Source organism: Python bivittatus, unplaced genomic scaffold (assembly GCF_059951505.1).
Source record: "Python bivittatus isolate LINGU-HERP-01145 unplaced genomic scaffold, Pbiv_v1 ctg000610_np1212, whole genome shotgun sequence".
Classification (NCBI taxonomy): domain Eukaryota; kingdom Metazoa; phylum Chordata; class Lepidosauria; order Squamata; family Pythonidae; genus Python; species Python bivittatus.
This window is the reverse complement of record NW_028277088.1, coordinates 15211298-15237506: the sequence shown is the minus strand read 5'-3', so window position 1 is coordinate 15237506 and position 26209 is coordinate 15211298. Positions and strand designations below refer to the sequence as shown.

Below are 26209 nucleotides of genomic sequence, written 5' to 3'. Positions count from 1 at the left end.
TCTCCCCCCCGCCCCCATTTGTCTCCCTGCCATCCTCCGCTCCACCGCCCCAGCTGATCTTCATCTTCTTGTTTCCGCTGCTGATGAGGCGTGCCTGGCCTAGCTGCTGGCCACGCTGGGGCTGGGCTTTACACTGCAGGAAAAAAAGCCAAAAGTAGCCCTTTTGCAAAGAGTTCCTGGGCAAGGCGGAGCTTCACTCTCCCCCCCAAAAAAACCCAGAAGCAGCAAAGGCAAATGGACTTTTTGGCATGCCATGGCTCTAGAGCTGCTTTTGGCTTCTTCTTTTTTTCTGCAGCCAAAATTCTGGTCCCAATTGTGGTCATAAGTCGAGGACTACCTGTACCTGGCTTTAATTCTGTATGAGAGAGTGCTGCCTATCTGGGAAGGAAGTTTTGAAGACATAGGAGATACTATGTGACATGGCAACATGTGAGATGTACTGTTCTTTTGGTTCATTGTAGAAGGAGAGCCATGTTAACCTGTGGTAGCCAAAAATCAGAAGGAGCCTAGTAGTATCTTTTCTGATGAACACATTTCATTAAAAGGCATAAGTTTTTGAGCAACTCATAAAAGCATATGCCTTTTAATAAAATCTGTTAGTCTGAAAGGGTGCTTACCAGAGCCCTTCAATTTTTGTTTAAGCAAATGTGGCTAAAGAGATAGCCATCCCACGTGGCTTCTTACAAAGCTGTGCTTAAATCCTTCTCTTTAACCGTGGGACGGATGCTTAGAGCAGTTCAGTGCAACAACTTTGTGCCATTCAGAAGATGCTTCTGGCCTGCTTGTTCACTCAAAGCTGGCATGTCTAAAGGCTGAGTCAGCTGTCTTTCTGGCTCTGCACCAACCAAGGCAAAGCAGGTCCTTTTGGGATGGGGGCAATGCTGAAGCTTGTAAGTGGACCATTGTTCTTCTGGCATAGCTCCTGTCTCATCAGCCTCCCCAACCCTTGGGTGTGAGCAAGTCATTAGTAGTGAGCTTTTGTTGCAACCCAGCCATGCTAGGAAAATGAAAACAATATATTCGGATCAGTTGAGAACAGCAAGTGGAGAGGGTGGTGGAGGGACTAAGTAGCTGGCTGAGGAAGATGAATATAGGTGGTCCTCGAGTTATGACAGCAATTGGGACCAGTATTTCTATTGCTAAGCAATGCAGTCATAAAGCTTGATGTCACATGACCGCATCCCCTAGCAATGGCAATCCTGGCATTCCCCATTGCCAATGTTAACCAAATTCCACCAGTCATTAACCGAGGACCCACCCCGATCCAAGCCATTCCCAGCTTAGTCCCTCCCAGCCCTGAGCCTCAGTTCCTCCAAAGTAAGGTACTGCCTCCCCTTCAACTCCCCCCCAACCGCCTATTCCCCCCATGTCTGCCCTTTTGGCCGCCCTGCACCCTGCCTTGTGGGGCAGCAAGCACAGCTCTGGGACTGCTTGGCACACCATGGCTTAGGGGCTTCTTGGTGTGCCATGGCTGTGAGGCTGCAAGAAGCCCCAGAGCTGCAGTGCAGCACAAAGCCATAGCTGCCCTGGGAAACCCCAGCCACCCCAGCCCCAGCCTCCCTCGCCACCCTGTGCTTCATTGCCCAGCTGACCTTCACCTTCTTGCTTCCACTGCTGATGAGGTGTGCCCAGCCTGGCGCTTTGCAAGGCAGCTGCTGTCCACGTGATGCCTTCTTCCCCAGGTCTCGCAAGGAAACCACCATGTGTGACCTTGGGAAGAAAGCCTTGTGCAGCCAGCAGCTGCCTCGTGAAGGGCCAGGCCAGGCATGCTTGGTCAGCAGAGAGAGCAAGAAGACAGCGAAGGTTAGCTAAGGCGGCAGAAGCTGTGGAGTACAGGGGGCCAAAAGGGCACAGACAGGGAGGTAGGTGGGGGGGAAGTTGAAGTGCCCCTGCAGTTGTAAATGCAGGTGGGCTGCTAAGCACCCAATTTTGATCATGGGGCCGTGGGGGCACTGCAACGGCCTAATTTCGGGGACCAGGCATAAGTACCATTCGTTCAGTGGCACCGTAACTTCAAATGGTTGCTGAACAAATGGTTGTACCTCGAGGACTACCTGCCCCAGGCAGCAACAGTACCAACCAATTGCCTGCCTATCTTTCTTGTACCAGTGCCAGTCTTTCAAGGTACGCCAGACCAAGAAACAGACGCTGCAGGGATTCCAGGAATGCTCTTTAATGTAGTATAGTAGAATAACAGAATCTTGAAAGTCTGACAAAGTTTCTCTCTGTGCTACCTTATACTGTTAAAAAAAAGCCAAGGTTGGGGTTATTTTGAGTTTCTCTCTGTCTCGGGACTGTGTAATCTCTTCTGCAAGTCCCTGCTTAATGACTTGTTCCTTCCTTCCCCGCTCTGTGGTTCTTTCATACCTTCCCGTCTTAATGATGCTCTCATACATTTCCTGTGGTCAGGTCTACTTTCCTTTATGTTTTAACTTGCTTCCTCCCTCAAACCTTGGGGCTGCCACGCTCCTGCCACTCTGTTCATCCTTTGTGTTCACCTAGAGAGCTGCTCCATGCCTGGCTGTTGGTGGCAGCAGTGGTTCCCCAGCAGTGGTTTCCTTTCTTACTGCTACAACTACCAGACCATCTCATTGCAAGTTTCTTGTTTCAGCCCCATGGCTTTCCCTGAAAATGAGAGGTGGCCTAATGGCGCAGAAGTGACTCTTTCTTTAAATGTGCATAAAAATGCACCCAATTTTTGCATAGGTGGGAACTGTGCAAGCAGCATTCTGCTTATCTTTCCTTTCCATGAGAGTTCAACAGCTTTGTTCTCAATGGGATTTTAAAAGCAAGGGCAATAATATTTCACCAGTCAGCTTCCGCCCAATCACACAAGCACAGAACTGTTTTTAAAAAGGAATTGGAGTGGGGTGGCTAAAAATGCTAGCTATTTTTTAAAATGTTTCTTTGTTGTGGAATTTTATGAGGGGATTATTTTCATGGCAGAGACTGTGATAGTTCAGGGGACAAGGCTGAATTACGTCTTTTGCACTCTTATTGGTTGGCTCCGGGGGGGAGCATCGCTTCGCTCATGGGGATTAGAGGATTTTCACTGGATTTCTAGGCCAACAGGAGCCAACATAATCTCATGGCTGGCTTCAGAATAGTGCGCAGGAACTCTGAAATGGAATTGGTGCTACATGGAAGTGCCCGTAAGCATCACCCAAAAAGAGTGAAAGAGAAACACATTTGCCTAAAACTTGTATGAGCTGATTTATCTGTATAGATGTAAATTTAGGTATCCAGGTACCAGGTTGATTAGGTTCTAAGAAGCAAAACTGAAGTGCAGTTGCTTCAGTAGAGGTATATCTTGTGAATTGCCAGAGACCCCACTGAGCAAACTGATCAATGATTTCTGCACCAGTTGCAGCTTCTTGATCAAGTGCAAAAGAAGCCCCACTTAGAGCACATTACATAATCTAAACCTCAGTGTACCATTGTTGGAACTGGCCAATTCCTGTCTGGGAAACCAAAGCTAGAAATAGGCATCCCTGGCCCCAGAGCTTTTTTGGGCCTCTGGCACTGTGATAACCTTAGGAATACCTCAGCTATGTACCTGTTGTTTCTGAGAGTGTAACCCCATTTAGAATAGGCAAGCTCCACCTACAAGCATCATTTTATGAGGATTCAATCTCAGTTTATTGACCGGCTCCACTGCATCAGTACATCCAGACTCTACTTCAGAACATCCAACTTCTCCTGATTCATAAGAAGAAGAGCTGAACACTGTCAACATATTGACAACACCTAATCTAAATAACACTGCAGATAAAATAGTAGCCTGTGGCAACCTATAGTGTTGCTTGCAGGGTACAGAGGTACAGTCACCAAATTCTAGTCCTTGAGACCATATCTGTGAGTTGGTGGGGAACCAGCGCAGTGCAACCTTCCAACCCCCAACTCACAGAAACAGTACTAGAGAAGATTGTAGTCAACTGTATGAAAAATGCTGAGCAAGCAAGCAAGATCAATAGAGTCCCATTTCTCTATTTCTCTGTTGGAGATCATGTATCAGGGCAACCATGGTTGATTCATTCCTAAAGCTAGCAATGCACCCAATCTGAAAAGGTCTGTGTTTCTTGACATGCCAGACTGCAGGTATTAACTAAAGTTGTAAATGTTTCTGAGTTGTTGTTTTTAAATATTCTATAACACATAGCTAAGATTACTCCAACTGGAACGCCAATTCATTGCAATTTTATAATCACTGGTAACCAGCTGTACATTCCAGATGACAGTTTTTGGCCAAAATTCTTTTGTGGGAATGGGTTATGAATTCTTTTTAAGATACTAACATTCAACTTCTCCGAGGCCCTCTTTTATAGTCTGGTGTTCTTTATATTTTAGAAATGATAGTATTCTTTCTAGAAACAGCATGGCTTAAAAAATCATTAAATCCTGGCCTAGTGCTATAACAATTCATACTGAGAATTATTTGAGAAATAGGGCTACATTAGTGCTAACTTCTTATCTCATTCAACTTATGGATGCTGTTAGTCAATTGTTGGTGCATGCTATTGAGTAGTAATGGAGCAGTATATGATTTTGGTTGGTATGATTTGCATGTACCTTGATACAGTAGCAACCTGAAGCACCACTAAATATAAATGATATTGGAGTTAAACTGGAATGGTTTTAAGCAATAAAATGGTGCCACCAAATGCTTGAATAAACTTTAATCGCTAATCTTTTAGTTAAGATTGTAAATGCTCTGGAAATTAAAGACAGCCCTAAAATATTAGTCATGTTAACATTTCCAAAGAATGTAAGAAACATCACTCTTTAACTGTTTTTTAGAGTACTTATGTCAGTGTTGTCCAAACTTGGCCACTTTAAGATGAGCGGACTTCAACTCCTAGAATTCCTCAGCCAGCCATGCTGGCTGGGAAATTCTGGAGTTGAAGTCCACTCATCTTAAAGTGGCCAAGTTTGGACAACACTGACTTATGTCATGGTATGTGGGAATGACCTTGAGAGACAGGGGAAGAACTGCAGAGTAGACAATGGTCAGAAAAGCAGCAGCAGGAAAGTGGGCATGGCAAACATCTCAGAAGGGACCCTCCCTAGTTTCTTGGGCTGTAAAGGCAACAGGGGAGAAATGTACCTTTAGACTTGCGAGATTCTGTTAATGTAATGCAGTGTTTCTCAACCTTGGCAACTTTAGGACCCACGGACTTCAACTCCCAGAATTCCCCAGCCAGCATGCTGGCTGGGGAATTCTGGGAGTTGAAGTCCACACATCTTAAAGTTGCCAAGGTTGAGAAACACTGATGAAACATTACAATAAAGTAGAATTAGTACATCTGGGCGTGCTTTCTGTCTGGACTATCTCGCACGGCTGAAAATTTATTAAGACATGAATAAAACATTATTTCAGAATGAGAAGTTTCAGAAGTTGATAGCTGTAAAATCTAACCCTAACCCTTTTAAATGCAAATACTTTAATCTAAAATTCAGTTGTATGGTGCATATTAGAATGCAAGCCATTGTGATTTATGGAAAAACTCATTCAGAAATAATAAAATATTTTAAATAAATATTTGCACAGTTTTGATTGAAATATGTTCACTATTGCATATGCCAATCTTCATGGTGTCAAAAGTAGCTGGTAATAGATATATAAGGATCAATTGTGCCCATCTGCTGCAGGGCACAATAGTTGCGGCAATTTTACTGGATTAGGGAGTACTAATTGTTAATTCATACGTATGAAATTGTAATTGGTTTAAAAAATTTTAAACCTCCAGATAGGAATAAAATTGTACCTGAAACAGTTCTGTTTTCAAATCCTCTTTTTATTTTTAATTCTTTTCCCCTCCTTCCATATTTTCACAATCATACAAGAAAAAAACCCAGATCCCCTCTGTTAGATTAGCTTTTCCAGTATTGAAGTGGCCACTCTTTATTACACAGTTAAATCAGAAAGCCAGATTATTCACTGAGTTTGGGGTCATTATGTCAGAAGATTAATCAAGCAAAAGGATTTTCAATTACATTTTGTTTCAGCAAAGACCTCTTGCAAAAGATTAATCTTTCAAAACTCCTTATCAAAACCTAAAAATGATCTTTGCAAAGTTGCACAGAAAGAGAAGTTATGATCGAGAATTATTCTTACATAAAGTGTAAAGTGTAAATAAATTTTTAAAAAAGAGGGAGTTAGCAAATGCAGTGTCCCTCTAGCTACCAGTTGGCAGCTTGCTTTGAAATTGACATTTGTAACATTTTTTTGTGGTACCTGCCTTTTTCTGGATTTTTAATCAGACAGGGAACTTCTCCCTTCTGTCATTCTCTGCAATGTTTCCTGTTTGTTTCAACCTGTAGGAAGAAGGAGGAGGTTCAGATGATAATGCCATGTCTAAGCTGCTTTGGGTAAGCCTGACATGAATGCAGAGCGGTTATTCTAGGCACGCAGGCTTATTTTGTTTTCTGGGTATGGTCAGCTGCATTTTCAGGCTCCATATGGTAGCAGTACACGAAAATCATGCGCACTTCTTTGTTTCCAGCAACAGCCAAACACATTCCTAGCCAAGTATTGCTGGTGTGGTTAAAGGTTATTCTCCATGCTTGCCTCCTTCAAATCTATCATCACTGATCCTTTCCATGATTGCATGTGAGTGGCTGTAATAAATGTAATATTCTTGCATGGATTTTCTTGTTTGATTAACGGCATATTGCCTAGGTAGACAAACCCTGAAACATTATAAGAAGTTCCATCAATTATTTGATGTAAACTCATTTCTTCTTCTCCTCTTCTCTTACTGTCTAACATACCATTTCCATGTCTTTCTAATTCTCTCATATGCTTCTGCCCCCTGTTCATAGGAACCTGTCTATGCTTCTACTTATTCTCCTGCTATACTTGCTGCCCATAAACTTCATTCCTTCGTACCTATTAATCAGGTGAGCAAATCTTGCATACTCTAGGCCAGGTCTTGCAATGATTTGTTGAGCACTTGTTCAACAACCTGGTTTTCCCCACCCCCAGGTATATCAGACAACAGCTCTTCTGGCTGGGAGTTCTTAGAATGGTAATCCAATATATCTATAGGTTGGGGAAGGTTGTATGGAGTATGTATCTTTTCTTCTATTCATCCTCTCTTTTTATCTCCTTTTAGTTCTAGCCCACTTCCTAGATATCGGCGGTACAAACATAGGAGATCATTATACACTGTTTTCCAATATATAGTGGTTGGGGGGGGGGATGTCTTTGAGTCAGTCTCAACACCTTTCTTGGCAAGATTTTCAGAAGTGGTATACCATTGCCTTCTTCCTAGGACTGAGAGTGACTGGCCCAAGATCGCCCAGCTGGCTTTGTGCCTAAGGTGGGACTAGAACTCATAGTCTCCCAGTTTCTAGCCTGGTACTTTGACCATTATACCAAACTGGCTCTCATATACTGTACGCTCAGTAGTAAATATATCTTAGCTTGCTTTCAAATTAGGAATTCAAACTAAATTTTGAATTGCAATGTGGTACAAATCTGTATAAAGCACTTTTTTTTTTCAAAAGCCCAAGTTTTCTTTGATTTTTAGAAATTCTAAAGATATTTTATTCTAGTGTACATATAGTAATGAATATTTCTACCATTCATATACTTTCAGTAATTTTTACATAAATTGACAAGGACAGAATGGGGATCTTGCTCCTTTGCAAATTCTTTTCAACCTATGTGTCTAATAGAGTTGTGTAGCACTTTGGACTTGAGTCCAAAAAGGTTCTTCAGAGCACATAGAAGTGTAAACATAGCACTTCTCTATAGTTCTTTGAAGCAGCCATGCCTTTTCCCAGAATCATGCAGTTATTACCTGTTCCCAGGAAAAGATGGGGTTGCTTGAAGAGTTGCAGGTAGATGCTATATGCTCACCCTAGAGCACCTTTTTGAAATTACTTGCCCCAATATGTATACCCTGAGCTTCCAGCACAGATACAGAATATATAGCGGTTCAACTTTTGGTGTGAACCAAATTGTATAGCCCTTTAATCCTAAATCCCAAATTGCTTACCTCCTTAATCCTAAAGTCGGAAGCCAACAATAGTGGAAGTTACGCCTTGTTTGCTTAATATATTTTACTGTTTCCATAGTCAAAAGCACTCCAAGAGTGACCTGCATATGATCTATAAGATACAATACCCATAGGCTGATAATCTAAAAGAAAACCTAGGGAGGAAGAAAACAAGCATTCTTAGAACCCATTAATAATTTTACAGTATTCTAATAAAAATAACAATGAAGGAAAGAAGGAGCCCAATATACTTTCCCTTTCAACAAAACCAGTGGAATGACTTTATTTCCCATTTTTTCATCTTCAGAAGTCTGCCTAATCACATTCTCCACTATAAATATCTTTACTCATCATTATATTATTATTCTGGACATTGCTTACCTCTTTTTCTCTGAAACAAATTAAAGTCTTCTGAAAACATCTAGGAACCTTGTACATTTAATATAAGAATAATCCCGTAGCTTGAACGAAGCTTTTATGTCAGTAGCTAGGTTTCAAAGCTGTATTTTGCATTATCTTTGAAGATAACATTAACAGTATGAGGGCATCCTGCTGATATAAGATGCTTGGTGATATAAGATGCTTCACTCTGTATTCCCTTAACAATTCAGTTAGGAGATGGGGCATCTTGGGCTTCCTGCTTCAGTTCTGAACCTGCTTCTGTGCTGTGTCTCTCTTTCTGATACTTCCATTTCTTTTTCCTTAAGGTCAATAGTGCTAGTTTGAGACAGCCAACCCCTCTGGTGTTTGAGCGTCACCCTTGGAGATGGAAGGTGAAATATTGCCTTTTCTGCCTGTTTCTTTAGCTTAGCAAGCAGTGAAATGAAACAGTTTTGAAAAGCAATGATTTCTAGTTATGATTGTATTGGGTACATTTCTCAGCATATGCAGCTACATTATATGCGTGGCTGAGTTTCAGTTGTGCAAAGTCAGAATCTTTGCAGTCTAATGACATAAATGCGTGTGAATGGCACTTCCAGATTGTGTGTACATTAAAAACTACATGAGAAACAGGCCTTACTCTATACACGAATGCATTTATTTTATTTTATTTTGTTCTGTACTCTTCCTTTAACTTTTGTGAGCTGTGGTTCCGCCCCAAAGATCTCTTTGTATATATTTTTTGTGTTTTCCACTATGCAATGTTTCATCGTTGTTTATAAGTTCAGAAGTTAATATGATCTTAGTTAGATTACATTTGGGGTATCTTATCAAATATTCTCAGCTCAAGAATGGATAGTCTTAACTTTATGCAACAATTGCCTTCTATTTTATTTAATTCTGAATTGATGTACAAAGCTGATGATTATGACCACAGTGATGATTTATTCAAATGACAAGATAAAGTATGTGTCCAGAACCTGTGAATACAGGTTCATGAACCTTACTATTGAATGCATGGGTAGTATATAAATTGAATTTCAATGCCCAGTAAATAAAATAGTTGTTTGGAGTCAGTTGGCCAGCATCAAATTGAATAAATAAATTAATAAATTTAGTTTGATGCTCTAGTCCCATTTGATTCTTTGCCCTGACCTCATCCAATTTTTGAAATGCAGCCCCTTGTACACCCCTTAAAGATCAAATGTGACTTTTGGCCATAGAAGGCTTGCATCCTTCTGGGAGTAGGTTTTGTATTGTATGATTTTGCTCATTTGTGCTGGACTACACTTTATTGCATAATGTGTACATGGCTGCTTTGTTTTGTTCAGGGGAAGTGAAGCCAGAGTGTGTGGGAGTGTTTTGTGACCCTACAAATACAGAATATTTTGTCAGGCTCCTATAGAAACATATTTACTTCTGAACTGATGGTCCTATACCATTTATTTATTTATTTATCTAACTTGTCCCCACCCATTTCCCCCCAATGGGGGACTCTGGGCGGCTCACAACATATTAAAACAATAAATAAATATGCTATTAAAATTTATAACAAGACACATTTACAAAAATAAAAGGAAAAAATCCAGGGGGCCGATGGTAGCAACACTAGGCCTCTAGGGGGCTAGCCAACCCCACATCTGATGACTTCCCTCCCCACCCCAGGCCAAATGGCAGAGCCAGGTCTTCAAGTCCCTCCAGAAGGCCAGGAGTGGGGGGCCTGTCTCACCTCCGGGGGCGGAGGTGAGATTTAGTGGGATAGCATTATTTATAACAGTATATATGAATTTGTTTCATATGTGTATATTTTGACTTGTTTTTATAACAAGCATAAACTCCCTCAGCAATCCTTTTCTTTTTCTGGATTTCTCTGATTTCTTATTACATTAATATTTTTGTATGAATACTATCACTCTTTTTGGACTAGTAAATATTTGCACATAGCTAATACAAAAATGTACAAATTATTTTTTTAACATGACCTTGTATCCAAATTGACCAAACGCCCAAGTGCACTAAACCTGGGTTCAGTGTAAAGCAGTTGCATATACAGATAACGAAAGGAATAGAGCAGGAAGCAAAATTATCTTCCAAACATTCCAAAACTGGCGTAAGATTCTATACCGGTAAATTCAAAACTGCCTTGAACAGATTTGATTCTGTTAGAAAACCTTCACTTTAGCAAAGGAGTTACCACTTAAGTATAGCAAGTATTTTTTTTTCCTGCCTTTATTTTTAATAAAATATGTAGCAAGTTACTCGGTAGTGACAGAAAGTGATTACTGAAGCTAAACAAGTTGGAGGAACCAATTTAGTTAAACACTTCTTAATATTTAATCTATATGTTTCTCCCTAAATCTTGAAGTTATTGTACAGTAGGTGAATATAGGTTGGTTTGTTCTAGTGCCACAAACACACAAGTTAAGAAAAATTGATCATTAGAACCACCAGTTTATATTTTAAGAGAATTATTTCTTGCCACTTTGGTGCGAAAAAAAGATAATACAATTGTCACAATGCAGGTGAATGCTACTGGAGGATTGTTGATTGAAATGGAAATATAACCATTTGATAAATGGACTGCTTTTATCTGAGAAAAAGGCAAAATTTGCATGCTCCCAGACAATACCAACTGCTTTTTTTTCTTTATGTGGAATTGATACACTAGACATAGCAATCAGACGAAGAAACCAAATAGTAAACACACACATCTGTGTCTATTTACATATTTAAATTAAATAAATAACCAGGTTTTCCAAGGGCGCTGTACAATATAGCCACACACCTGTGCATATCATATAAAATAGGAATGAGGCTTTTTTTAATTGATTTTTTAAATTTTAAAATAATAACAAACAAACATGAGAAAAAACCAAAAATAATTATTATACAAATATATAGTCTTAAAAAAAAAAAGAACCAATACATAAAAATAGGAACAAGGCTTGATGCAGCTTTGAAAAAATAAACAGTTTTGTGGTATCACAAAGGACAGACTGTTTAGAACATGACAGATTCAATATCTGGCATTTCCAGTTAGATTAAATGGCAGGTAAGAGGAAAAGCACCTTGCCTGATACCTTGGAGAAGATCATAATATATGAAGCAGATCAAGGCTGTGACATGGCTTGCAGCAATTTTATAGACACATTAGGTTTTGAAGGCCAGAAAAGGATCTTTTGCTGTATTCAGTTATTATAACAGAAAACAAATACAGAGCACTTTGAAATCTTTAAAGTTCAGAATTTCAGTATAGCTATCGGAAATCCTAATCCGATCACGTAATCTTACAAAATGGTACATAAAATATTGATAACCGCATCTTTCTCTGGAAAAGCAGAGGATGATGGATACCTGTGAAAATCAAATGACAATTGAAGAAAGAAAGCAATTAATAAGTGTTCGAGAAGAAGCTTGGAAAGCTAAAGGAAGAGGAGCATCCAATGACTCTACCCAGTTTACCGTGGCTGGCAGAATGGTCAAGAAAGGTCAGTAAATTATTAATCCATTGTATCTGGATTTTTTAAAAAGTTAGGAACCAGAAGCATCTGAGAAAGATTTTACTTTTTCATTTTGGTCTGCATATGATTTAAGGAGTCATTTCTGTTCTATTAAAAACGCAATAGGAGAGAATAGCAGCAGCAAACAGTTTGCGTTCTGAAGTCCACAAAGTTTGTATTGTCTTGATGTACATAATTGGTTGTCATTGAAATAAAAAACAAAATACAGAATAAGTAAGTGAGCAGGCTGATCACATCTCATGAAACCATTTAAACTGAATAGGGGGACACGGTGGCGCAGCGGCTTAATGACGCTGAAAGTTGCTGGCCAGAAATGGTCGACGCTTCAGCGGTTCAAGTCCAGCCTTCGCGTTAGCAGGGTGAGCTCCTATTTCCTCCCCAGTTCCTGTAAACCCAACAGTTCGAAAACTCACGTGAGTAGATAAATGGGTACTCTCACTCCGGTGGAAGGAAAAATGCTGGCGGCGTCTTGCAAAAAGGAGTCGGGAGCAGTTGCCGGTAAGCGCGAAAAACCGCACGCGCCCAAAAAGGGCGCGAAGCAACGGAAACCCCGCCTCCTGTGCTCGCCAGCTGGGCTCTGCTCTAGGAAGGAGGCTCTGGCAAACCACTTCTGAAATAATTGCCTTGAAAACTGCAAGGACTCGTCCAAGCAGTCACTGCAGAGTCGGTAACGACTGAGCGCAGATAAAAAAAAAAAAATAGTGAGCAGGCTGATCACATCTCATGAAACCATTTAAACTGAATATCATACTATTTTTAGGATGTGTTTATATTTTTTTCTGGTAGCTTAACTGATGGGCTTTCTATTAGGAATAAAGAAACTACCAATAGATGTGAATATGTATAGCTCAGGGTTGAACTGTGGAGTCCTTGGGATTCTCTGAGCTCAGAGAACCCCAAGGACTCCTCAGTAAAGAAACTGCCTTGGTTTCTGTGTGGATAGGGGTTTAAGAACGCAGCTGTCTGTGAAAGCCCAATTAAGAAATGAATACATGTGGACAGCTTTTTGTCTCATTCACAAATGGGCAGCCTGTGTTCCTTCAGAAGTTGCTTAGTTGGGACATTAGTATCAGTGGTCATTTTTATATAAAGCTGCCTGGAATTATAGTTTAACAACATCATGGAAGGCCAGAAATGTCTCATTCCTGGTATACCTTGTTACAGCAATGACTATTTGTCCCGGAGGTACCAAGGTAAAAATTTCACTTCTATAGTCTAACTTCCCATTCCACCAAATAGCCACATTTGCACAGAATGATTTATGATCTGCAAGTGGTAGAAACTGAATGAGCCTCAGGAGACAAATGGCCCTGCCTTTACATCTTAACCTGCTGGGAATTTAGAATGAAATTCTAAATAATTCCTTAAAAGTTCTTCAGGGATTCCTCAATGAGAAAAAAAAAGGAAGCTATTCTTTCAGAGGTGTCCATCACTATTAGATCTTTTGCATTATAATGTTGTGGGGAAATGTTGGCAATCCTGGGCCATGGAAATTGCTAATTGTAAGATTCAACAAACTAGTAATCAATGAACTACATGTTCTTTCTTTAACATATTTCCGTGATCCCTTGCAACATGGTGAGTTATAAGCACTACTGAAATATTGGGTACTATTGAAAAGATTGCCTTGAAAACATAACGTATGCTTGTCCCTAAATATGTTTCTGGGGATTTGCCACAATCATTCCAGCAAATATTTTGTCACCTTTTCAATTATCAAAACAAGGAATTGGGTTATTTGTACCTTCAAAAAAATATTTTTTCACCCCTAAAAATCTACCCATGTTGCCTGTCACCAATGGAAGCTGAACACTTTATTTCTTTAGCTCATTTAAGAGACTTTGGTAAATGCGTAAGATGCACAGAAATAGAACCTGTGAATGTCCTTCAAGGAATAGACTTATGCCAGGCTTTTATGATTGCCTGAAAAGTTCCAGGTATGCTTGAAAACTAGATTGTGCAAGAAATAGAAACATCAGCTCTTTGATAGGAAATTAAACATTTTATTATCTTGCAGGCTTAGCATCACCAACTGCCATCACTCCAGTGACATCCCCTTTCTGCAACAGACTAAAATCAACAGCAGCTATTTCAAAACCCCTGGAAGGTAGGTCATTAAAATATGTAAAAGCAATTGGGATTCTCCTTTTTAAAAAGTTGATTGTTTTTATTCTTATTTTATTTAGAAATTGAAGCTAAGCCAGATATGCAGTTAGAATCAGACATGAAGTTGGATAAACTGGAAACTTTCTTAGGAAGACTGAACAACAAAGGTCTGTAACACTTTGAGTAGGCAGCCTGTGTTTTAATTTACTTTCTGTGTCAGATATGTTACACATAAAGAACTTTACTCATTATTCCAAGAATGGTCTGTTGTCTGTATTAAAAATTATAAGTAGGGACTTATTAGCAAAAGTTATTTTGTTAAGGAGGTGGGTAACACCTTGCAACATATACATGCTTTACTTCATACTCAGTGGTTGTTCCATGCTCAGAATATCTCATGCTCTAAATCAGTGTTTTTTCAAACTTGCCAACTTTAAGATGTGTGGACTTCATCTCCCAGAATTCCCCAGTGAGCACATTGGCTGGGGAATTCTGGAAGTTGAAGTCCACACATCTTAGAGTTGCCAAGTTTGAAAAATGCTGCTCTAAATGGTTTATACACTTTTAGTACAAGAATGTTGATACTATGAATATTCTTTGTTTTAAAAATTGCAGAATGGTATGCCTTCTTGCTAACCATAAGTAGATAAGAAAATGTTATAAAGGCCTAACAAGTATGATGCACCAGAGAACATGAAATGTATTTCTCCTGACAGTTAGGGAACAAGCATGACTGAGACATAGATTATTTTGGACTTTTTATCCTTGGATTTTTGTTTGAATTACACCAAGGCTGGATGCTCAGTTACTTCATATTAAATGGGCAGGATGAACAATTAAAATAGATTTTTGCTGCCATGTGTTGTAAGCTAGCCCTCTTCTTTTAAACTTGGTTACTAAAGCTTTAAGCAGATAAGAGGAAGGGGGTGTTTCTCATATTTCTTTAAAGCAAATGGTTTCTGTTAAAATATGATCTTAAAAGCTGGAGTTAGATTATAGAGAGTATAGAAACTTTTGACCATCTTGGCCCTTTCCAACCTGGTGTTTTCAGATGTCTTGGGCAACCATTCCCATCATCCCTGGTCATTTATCATTGTGGCTGTGGCTCCTGGCAGTTGTCATCTAAAATAATAGGAGGATACCATTTGAGGAGTACCATATATGCTAGAGAAAATTCCATTTGTTGCTGCAATCAAAAAAAAACTTCCCAGGATGCTTATAAACCTTTGTCTAGCATAGCTGACAATAGGAAAATCATGTTCAGATACTGCTTAGTACGGTATGTTTTTTGGATTAAAATATAAGACCAGCCCATCTAATCAAACATCTAGTTCTTCACTATTGGTAACAAGATACTTCTAGGTGGTATACAAGTAGGACCTGAAGGTAGTTGCATTGTTCATTCTCTCCTAACGGCATATTGCCTGTGAATTTGAAAGTTTCATATAATATGAAAACCACTGACCACTGACAACAGTTTGTATCCCTTCTGAATTTGTCAAAGCTTTAAAGCTGTTTGGGCTATTAAAAAACCACCAATGTTCTTTGTTGTCAAACAGCAGAGGGCCATGGTATGCCCATCACAGTTTGGGTGCTTGTGTACCAGTATCAAGTTTACAGAGCAGCACTAAATGAATGTGTTTACTTTTGTGATAGAAATTTTAAAGTCAAACACTGCCAGTAACATACAGTATTATTCTATAATCTTAATGTGTTCTGTAGTTGCAGGAATGCAAGAAACAGTCTTGACAGTCACAGGAAAATCTGTGAAAGAAGTAATGAAATTGGATGATGAAGAAACATTTTCCAAATTTTACCGATGCATGAATTTTCCCACTCCCTCCTTGCCTTTGGAGTTGGATGAAGACTTTGATGCCATATTTAATCCTGATGCGCCAAAGTGAGTAGTTTCCCCTTTATTCCTTTAAAAACAATTTAGGGGTGAGGATCCAGAATCAGTCATTTCTGAGATACCGTGCTGCAAATTTAGATTATCAATTCTATTAACTTCTCTTCTGCATATTTATGGTTTGAATTTTTCCAATTTTTCTTCCTCTGCCTTCCTGTATCTTGGCTCCTCGTTCGAGTCCAGGAGGTGACAGAAAGACCGAATTTTCACTATTTTAAAGGAAGAATGTTGGGAAATAAAAGCCCATTAGTTTGAAGAAAATGAAATAGAGACAAGTAGTGGTTGGAATAACATTTTACTAAATTTGCTTCTAAGGAATTCTTAGCCCTAGTATGACACCTCTGTATTTATTCTGTCTTGCTTTTGATGTTGTCATATCAAATCACTGGAATGTAGTTACACATTGAGCAAATTGCAGGACTGAAAAGCAGATGCTGGAAGCAGTAGTTAGGTTGATTCAAGGGCATCCACCTCTCCTTCTGTAAGCATTCACATGCTCCTTTTCCATTGCAGAAGCAATGTCACTACTCACCTTCCACCGCTCACAGGCCAACCTTAAAAGCATCATTAGTCACCTCGTAATGCATTGCTCTGCAGCCACCTCAGAATGACTCTTATGGTATCACAGCAGTTCTGAAGTGTTCTGTGGCTTAGGCACAATAAAGCAACTGCTTCAGGCACAAGAGGGTGTTTGGGCCCACATTGCTCTCCTCCTGGTTCCTCAACAGAATCAGTTTCCCTATTTTGTCTGATAAGCCCATGTGGTTGCTTTTGCTCTTCTGGATATTGGTTATGGTAGGTTAAGTGGGAAGAACTTTTGCTTTTCAGATTGATTTCTTCAGTAACAGAGCACAAACGTGCCGTGAGGCCTACACGCAGAGTCCAGGCTTCCAGGAATCCTTTAAAAATGTTAGCAGCAAGAGAGGACATTCTTCATGAATACACAGAGCAGAGATTAAATGTGGCCTTCATGGAGTCAAAGCGGATGAAAGTTGAAAAAAGTAAGTGTGAGGTCCCAAGCTGCCGTCTGTGCACTTCTACAGAGGATTCAACTGCAGTGCAGTCAAGATTCAGTTACATTTTGAGGAACAGAAGTACTGTCTCTATTTGTCCATGAAGTGTATGTCATGACACTTCTCAGTCATGATGATAAACCATGGTTTACCTGCTTGACAGCAAACCGTGGAAGCTGTATTTCCATCCTTGTTCAGTGTTGATGCTGATATTATAGCCCCTTTAACCCAGTTTCCCAATATAAGATCATCATTTCTCAGAAATTAGGGATTCAACCAGAGCTTCCCATCCGGGATATAATGGAAAACTGTCTTAAACAAGTGGTAAGATAGGTGCCAAAGCCTGGTGCACAAAGGGAGAGTCAGAATAGGAGCACATGAACATAGAGCTTGTTTTCAGTTGTTTATCAGCTTGAAATGATTACACTTGAAGTAGACCTAGGTGTCTGTAGTTTGGTGTGGTATTTTTAAAAATTCAATTGCAGGTTTTGGGATCTTAATGCATTGCCAAAAGAACGTCTTTAAATAATTCACAAAATGGCATAGGCAAGGTATTGTCCCTCAGTCATCACCAGGGATTTTTTTATAAGGTACCCCTGTAATATAGGCATACCTCGGAGATATTGCGGGTTCAGGTTCCAGACCACCGCAATAAAGCGAATATCACAATAAAGCGAGTCACATGAATTTTTTGGTTTCCCAGTGCATATATAAGTTATGTTTACCCTATACTGTAGTCTATTAAGCATGCAATAGCATTATGTCTAAAAAACAATGTACATACCCTAATTAAAACATAATTTATTGCTAAAAAATGCTAATCATCATCTGATAGACTTGCTTGAAGCAGGGTTGCCACAAATCTTCCATTTCTACAAAAACGCAATATCTGTGAAGCACAAGAAAATGAGGTATGCCTGTACTCACACAAATGCAAAATTCTTATTATTCATGTGCTTGGTTTATTTATTTATAGTTAGATGTACATCCGCCTTTTCTTCAGGGGCTAAAGACAACATACATGGCACTCCCTTCTCCCTTTTTCCCCCCAACAACCAAGGTAGGTTGGGCTGGCCAATAGTCCTCCAGTGGGCCTCCTTGGCTGAGGGTGGCTTAGAACAACACCTTCACCACTAGACCCCAGTACTTGGGGGAGGGAAAGAGAATAAGGATATAATTTCTCATTTTCTACTGGACAAAATACTCTTTGCTAGAGGTCCAGAAAATGAGTTATCTCTCCTCCACTTCCACAGAATCGCTAAGACATCTGGATATATGGAAAGTCAAATAACCATTGGAACTGCCCTTTATTGTTCTTGATAATATATAACAATATAATCAGTCCACTTTTCATCTTTATCTTGAAATGTTCCTCCTGGAAATTTGAGGGTCTTCAGATTAGGGAGTAATTTGAGCTCAACCTGTTTTTTGTTGTCTCTTTCAGCAGCAGCAACAAAACTAAAGGCTGGATATGAGCCATGCATGAAAAAAAACTAAATAAATATGGAAACGAAACATAATGTCCTTTCTTTGTTTTATGTGTGTGTGTGTATGTGTGTGTGTGGCCTTTTATTTTTCTCCTGTGTTTTTTTTTTTCTCTCTTTCTGTCATTTTTTCCCACTTCGTCTGTCTTAAGTGTCTGCAAACTCAAATTTCTCAGAAGTAGCGCTTGCTGGCTTAGCAAGTAAAGAGAACTTCAGCAATATTAGTCTGCGTAGTGTCAATTTAACGGAGCAGAACTCAAACAACAGTGCTGTCCCATACAAGAAGCTGATGCTTTTACAGATCAAAGGTAGATGGAAAAGCTAATAAGTACAATTTTTTAAAATTAATCCAAAATGCAAAGTGTTAAATATTGGCGAGAATTGACAATGATTTTTTCAGCGATGGAGAAGGTGGGAAGAGGGAAGGAAAGACACTCTTAGCCCATGTTTAATGCTGGGTAGCGTTAGCACAGCATTTCTCAACCTTGGCAACTTGAAGTTCACACATCTTCAAGCTGCCAAGGTTGAGAAACACTACATTAGCATCTCTACATTGGACAAGACTCCAAGATAGAACATATTCTTTAATAAATGTATTTATTTTATCTAATAATAATGTTTTCTGGCAGATTACATTTTTTAAAAAGCACACTAAAATTCCAGCAATAGTAGTAAAAAGGAATTGAATCTAAAAGAAAGTAATCATGTTGAAAAAGTGCATTACAGTGACCTTTAAAATTTAGGGTCGGTACCCTAAAATGACCCCGAGAGCTGTTGAAAGTTGTGATAGTGACATGGTTACAATGCAGGGATAGGAGAGGAAATTTTCTACCCTTGCTTATTTTTAAGGGTTTGGGTAGGGGTGGGAGATTTTTGCAGGCCAACATAATACAATTATTTTAGCTGTTTTTTTAAATATAAAAAACCCTCACCACTGAAAATGAGCAATTTGTTCTCATGTTTCAGTGACTCACTCTTGGGGAGGTACTTCAAAGATTGCAGACCACCTTGGATTGCCCACCCTGTTTTATAAATTGAAATACTTGACAACTTTTGTCATAAGAAAACAGTTGCTTCAAGTCCCTTTATTCCTGACTTATGTTCAGTTTCTGCTGTTGTGATACATTAAATGTCATTTAGGAAATGAAATATTTGTCTGAGATAAAGACAAATAAAGACATTTTCTTTCTGGAATAAACAGGCCTGAAAGTTGCCTCTAATCCCTTATTTATAGGAGGTTGTTGGATTTTTTTTCTCTTTAGGAAGAAGACATGTCCAGACAAGATTAGTTGAACCAAGGGCCTCATCACTTAACAGCGGTGACTGTTTCTTGCTACTCACTCCACAGTTTTGCTTCCTGTGGGTAGGGGAGTTTGCAAACGTCATAGAAAAAGCCAAGGTTAGTGCTCTGAAGCCCTGAGATAGCACAGCGCTGTGGTTGTCTCTTTTTTTTTAGGCTCTTGGGCATTTCCAAACAAAATCATGCACAAGACTCTTAATGTCTATAAACACGGTATGAATGTTGATGGGAAAATTCTTACAGCTCGCCACCCCCCTCTGGATTTTTTTTCTCCCTAAAAATCATTAGGGAAAAGAGGTCTACATTCAAGAAGAAAAATAGGTCTGAATGACAGGAAGTCCTTTCTGGCTCTTGCAGTTAAATGGGATAAGTTCTCATTAAAATGGAAACAAGGGAACCTATTTGTATTTGACACAGTTTCCATCTTTCAGTCTAATATGTCTCATGAAAATAGCAACAAGTACACATTCATTCTTTTTTGAATAGCCCGATTGTCCCCAGAGCTTAGGCAATCCTATTCAGCTAATCATGTTCAATTTCATAGGCTTCAGAACTTGCAGCTTTAATTCAGACAAAGCGAGAACTTGGCTGCCGAGCTTCTTATGTACAGACCATAGAAGAAGACATCAATACCCATACTCATGCAGCCAAAGAATTCTGGAAACTCCTTGGTGGGCAGACAAACTACCAGGGTAAGAGAGTTTTGTTTTTTCCATCTCCACACATGCCTTTTGTAAGAACATTCTTGAATTGCTTTTTCTAATTTACCGTTCCTGGGCTACATTGGTAACATGTTTATTTTGTCTGCCTGTTTCAAGCGGTTGGAAGACCAGAGGAAGATGAGATGTATGAAGCTGCAATAATAGAAACAAATTGCATTTACCGGCTAGTTGATGATAAACTTATTCCTGATGACGACTACTGGGGAAAGATGCCAAAGTGTACATTGCTAAATTCAAAAGAGGTATAGTAAGAGGCATTTTCAGGCTTAAGGGCAGCTTCAGTGCTGATGAAAATGTGCATATCCCTTTTTCCCAGTTGCTTAATCTTCCTTTCTCCTTTGGGCTCAGAGAGTAAGAGCTAGACTCTTGCTCATCTCTTCAATGGATGCTTGTCTTTTTTTTACTGGCAAACCTAATGTGTGTTAGATCTAAAAGCTTCCAGTGGATATATAGGAACTGAGAAAATCAAGCAGCATTATAGGAAGCAGATTGTAATATATGGGTTTCTAAAGACAGCCAGTAAGATAGCTGTGCCAGTAAGCACCATTAAAGAAGCCATGTATATAATAATTAAAATTGGAAAGCTTCATGTTTCTTTTAAAAAATACAAATCTCATGATTTTTTTTACTGAAATTATGCGAAGGTAAATGTTCTGATTTATAGAGAAGGCAGCCAAGATGCCATTTGTGTAGGAGACTATTAAACAATAAATCATGTCTAAGCTATGCATTACATTTACATAGTTGAACTAGTTCTGGAAAAAAGTTACACGATACACAATTAGTTCGGTTCTGGTCTGTGACCATAATAAAGATTATATATATACACAATTAGTTCAATAGCCAGTGAAGTAGGGGCACAGCAAAAATAGGAAAATGCAAGTGCAGCACATCATATATTTTACCTAGATACTATAGCAGAGAGGGAGTAGAATGAGCCCATATATCAGCTAAGGTATGGCAGCCATAGAGCATCATATGACTGTGCTTCTTTTGCATTTCCATTTAAACAATCTAGAATTTGTTTTATTTTGCAGCAGAAGCAAGCAAAATAAATGTTTCTAACATAAAACAAAGTGTTGTCTTAAAAATGCAGAGCAGATGTGGTAAAGACACCAAGGATAACCAACTTAAGCAACAGCGTGCTTCCTATAGATTAGCCTCCCTCAGATGTAATATTAAGCCACAGCTTAGTGTTATGAAAACAAGCTTTACAGAACTTTAGGTTTACACAATTTCTCCTCTTCCTCCTCTTTCCATGTGGGCTTAAGGAGGAGCTTCAAAGTTCTTACTTCTATTTTAGATCAACCACTAGTTATGATGTTTCTAGTACTCAAACTAACATTAGGTAATCTTAATTATAGTTTGTTGAAAATAAGTCTCCTTCAAATCACAGTATTCAAAACTGGCTTGTTTCATCAAACTACAGTGGAGCTTTAAACTTTACAGCTTAGATGCTGTGATAAATTTTCAGTTAGCCTAAAAACAGAAGTATTATCTTTATGCCTCCTCAGTCTGGCTGGACAAAATGAGGGAGTGGTTACTATGGACATCTTTAGTTCATTCTAATATAGACAGTGTTTTGTGGTACCTGGTATAAGACAAATAAGCATGCTTCAAAAGAAGCACCAAAAGTTCATAATATCCTCAAATGAAGGCTTTAATAATCCAGAGCTTGATTTATTCTATATCATTATTCATAGGACATTTTAATCAATGTCAGTAACTGTTATTACTTGGCTAAAAAATTCAATGTTTTTTCAACATTTCTCCTCACCCATTCAAAAATTATTTATTTTTTATTTCCTTGTTTTCTCTCTTTTAGGTCTTAGTGTTTGACTTTGGAAGTGAAGTATATGTTTGGCATGGGAAAGAGGTCACGCTAGCACAAAGGAAGGTTGCCTTCCAGTTAGCCAAACACTTGTGGAATGGGACTTTTGACTATGCCAACTGTGACATCAATCCCCTGGATCCTGGTGAATGCAATCCTCTTATTCCAAGGTATCATACCCAATGACAATGCTGATTTTGCTGACCTTATTTAAGAAAAGAGAAGAAGGATGTTAGGGATTTAGGTTTCGATATTATTTTTCAAATTATTGGAAAGTATGTTATCTTCTTCTTGTAGTTTTTTTCACATATATCTTCCTATATCAAGACTCTCCAGTTTTAGGTAGGAACATAGCAGAATTAAGACCAATACAATTTTCTGTAATTGTAACTCCCAGGCAATCAACAGGTAATCATATACATGTTGGGTGGAAAAGGTAATCTGGATATGGTACAAAAGTCAGCCAAACTAGGTCATCAGAGTTTCAGTCCAGAACACACAAGAAAAGACAGAAAGGCCAAGCCAAATCAAGAGAGAGAAGGTTGATTCCAGGGCATTCCGAGGGCAGATTGAAGATAGATGGTCACAGGAGCATAATTACCAAAGAAATAATTTCCAGTATTTGCTTATTCACAGATAGGGAGATTTATACAAGAAAGAAAGAAGCTTCATACCTCCATCCCAACCCCGGCACAGCTAATATACATATAATTCAGTCAAAATGCAGGAGTAATAGTGACTTCTGAACAGACCATTTCTTACAAGAAGACGTGTAGTAATGTGCTGCTGAAGATCAGCCCTTTGATCTTCTCTCTGGTGACACTGCCCAAACTTCTCTGAGATGGGAGGTTGTTCTCAGATATCTGGATCAGAGTCAATGTCTGCAGTCTCAGATTTATGGGGGCAAAGACTTCTAAGGCCTCTGTTGGCTTCTTTTTATCTTCAGAAGATCTTTTTTGAAAACTTTTTTGACATGCAATTTTCAAAAGTCAAGACTCGTGATTGTCAAAATACGAACTAGGCCGTAGAGTTTATTTAATTAGTCTTGCTTGACTGGCTTTTCTTTTATGGCATGAAATGTTAAATGATGTTGGAACTTTCTATTTGTCTCTTTTTTGTTATGCAGAAAAGGACAAGGGCGACCAGACTGGGCAATTTTTGGCAGACTCACAGAACACAATGAGACAATACTATTTAAAGAAAAGTTTCTTGATTGGACTGAGTTGAAGAAACCTGCGGAGAAGAATTCTGGTGAATCCCCTCAGAAGGTAGCAGAATTTCTTACTTGTTTATAATACTTACATTAGGATTGCTTGATAAATGCACTGCAGATTTTGGTATGAAAAGTACTTTGCTGTAGAAATCAGCTATGCAAGAGAAGTTGCTTTAGATTTACAAACAGCCTAAAATAGTGATTGACCCAGTAAATATATAATTAGGAAACTTATTCCAAAATGTGCACAATATACTAAATGTATAATACATTGACTTAATTTTTTGTTGTTGGTGATGGTGGTGATGGTGATGATGATATCTTGCAAAATAAAAATAAATGACATTTCATGCATGAGACTGTGTTTTATCATCAGAAACCCAAGTCCTGGTATCTCAGGTAAACTCAGAGAGTAATTGAATTACTTTCAATTCTTCGGAAACGTGATTTTTGGGGAGCAGGCTGAGTGAATCGTTGATAAAACCTATGTATGTGTAGAGCACTGTGATAAGATTTCTGGCTTTAAATCATAATATGAACAATGGACTTTCTGAATTGCTCTCTAAGACTAAACTGCTTGTGTCTTGTTACAGGAAGAAACCAGATCTGACACTAAGCCATATGATGTCATGCTCATGGTCCCAGTCCCCCAGGCAACCATTGGCACCGTCTTCGATGGGATAAATATTGGCCGTGGCTATGGATTCATTGAGGGAGATGATGGGAGACAATTTGAAATTATTACCATCTCTGTAGACGTCTGGCATATTTTGGAATTTGATTATAGCAGGCTCCCTAAACAAAGTATTGGGCAATTTCATGAAGGAGATACATATGTTGTTAAGTGGAAATACCTAGTGAGCACTTCAGGTCAGTGAAATATCTCAATCTTCTATTATGATTTAAGCTTCTATAAATGTTATGCTTGAATAAGGTGAAAGCACTCTCTGTATCTCATGATAAATTTAGCTTTTCAAGCCCATCAGTAATTCATTTTTGTGTTTACCACATTAGTTTATAGAAAGTACTTTGTTTCTGAGGCAGAAAACAAGTTATGAGCATAAATAAATTTCTATATGTGGTGTCATACAGCCTTTCATAGCCTTTTCTGATGCATCAGAAGAAACCTGTTTATTTTTTCTTCTAGCTAGCCATAGAGATTTACTTTTTTTTGGTCTGATTTTTTTAAGGATTTGCTTAAAAAACAAACAAAAAAAAAAGACAGTCACTAAAGGTTCTTAGCCTACATACAATCAGATGAAGAAGTATGTTTTCCATTAATGAAGAAGCCATAAGCTAGGTGTAAAAGCACTGTACTAACCATTTATTGTCATTGTATATGCCTCTGCATTTTGGACATCCAGTAAATACTGCTTTTTAAAGAATGCTTACCCTAAAGAAATGCTCCTCCACTTTTTTCTCCCCAGCTGTATCTCCTTCCAGTATGGTTCAGCCATGTTAGATGATCAACCACATGTTGATATATGAATGTGTGTGTATGTGCACGCGCACATATGTATGCACCAGTTAATATAAACGTAGTTATTTATATATACACAAAAACTTGTGTGTACATCTTTTAAAATGACATGATGAGCATGCATAATACCACAATCATACTGAATTTGTTTCAAGCAATGCTGGTCAATCTCCAGAATATTTTTGCCTGTCTGAGTGTTTATTCCCCAATACTTTTGAGGAGCATAATGAATTGCTTTGATGTAATGTTTGTTAGCTTAGCCTTGGATGTGAGTTCTAAGCTGAGCATATGCCTTCCAAGTTACAACCTCTTTGTCTTGATTTTGCAGTTGGAAGCAGACAAAAAGGGGACTTACAGACCAGGGTCGTGGGCAAAGAGAAATGTGTGTACTTCTTTTGGCAAGGGAGACATTCTACTGTCAGCGAGAAAGGAACTTCTGCATTGATGACTGTGGAACTTGATGAAGAAAGAGGTGCTCAGGTAAAGAAAGCAAAGGCTTGGAAGAGTGTTCCATATTCTGTACTGCCTAGCATTTCAGGGCAAATAATAGGTTTTGCCAGTCTGGTGTCTCCAGCCTCACTCTTGCAAACAGAATATATTGCCAATTCACCTAATCCATGTATATGCTTCCATTCCTTTAATGGCACAGGGCAGCTTACAGAAATGTAATAAAACACATAGTAAATGGATAAGGATCAATATCAATGTTAAAATTAATAAATGAATAAGTATACTTTTAACTTCCTCCTAATCTGTAAGAAGGGGGGTTGCTTTAACCCCAGTGGGAATTTCTTCCATATCTTGGGCCCCACAAGAAAAAAATGCAATTCGCTTTAGCCAGGGGTGGGCAGTCCAAAACATCTGAGCCGCATATGGCCACCAAATCCTCTTTTAGCACCCTTCCAACCACAAATGTGAAAGATTAGTAGCATGGTTTCCTGTCATTTTGAGATTATACTGTAGTAGAAGCTCTAAAAGATGTTTAACATTTTTTAAAAACCTAAGAAAAAATTCTGCAGGAATTGGGTGACATGCCCCCGTGGATGTAGCATCATTGCCCCATTCATTCAAGCCCTTTCCAAAATTATTGAATTATACCTAGCCATCAAAAGGTTGCCACTCCCAATTTAGGCAAAGTCCTTAATAAATAGTGGTTGTGTCACCATTGTTCTTGAGTTTCGTCAAAGAGAATAAGGACCAGTTCAACTGTCTCCAGCATCGTGACCAATATAATATTTAAACTTCA

At 38.8% G+C, this 26209-nt stretch overlaps 1 protein-coding gene across 8 annotated transcripts in view; it reads left to right on the top strand.

The window, feature by feature from the left end:
- SVIL (supervillin) overlaps nt 1-26209 on the top strand; it is a 141180-nt gene that overhangs the window by 102178 nt on the left and 12793 nt on the right. For 7 of the 8 annotated variants that reach the window (XM_088150237.1, XM_088150235.1, XM_088150239.1 and 4 more), the window contains 16 exons: nt 6322-6369; nt 6823-6900; nt 8711-8776; nt 11725-11872; nt 13923-14012; nt 14092-14178; nt 15734-15911; nt 16749-16921; nt 18570-18725; nt 19680-19816; nt 20262-20409; nt 20536-20681; nt 22265-22440; nt 23397-23538; nt 24077-24353; nt 25292-25443. In XM_088150237.1, the coding sequence (XP_088006363.1) occupies nt 6322-6369; nt 6823-6900; nt 8711-8776; nt 11725-11872; nt 13923-14012; nt 14092-14178; nt 15734-15911; nt 16749-16921; nt 18570-18725; nt 19680-19816; nt 20262-20409; nt 20536-20681; nt 22265-22440; nt 23397-23538; nt 24077-24353; nt 25292-25443 (2202 nt within the window). The remainder of the gene's footprint in view (nt 1-6321; nt 6370-6822; nt 6901-8710; nt 8777-11724; nt 11873-13922; nt 14013-14091; nt 14179-15733; nt 15912-16748; nt 16922-18569; nt 18726-19679; nt 19817-20261; nt 20410-20535; nt 20682-22264; nt 22441-23396; nt 23539-24076; nt 24354-25291; nt 25444-26209) is intronic. The other variant, XM_088150236.1, reaches the window with a different exon arrangement.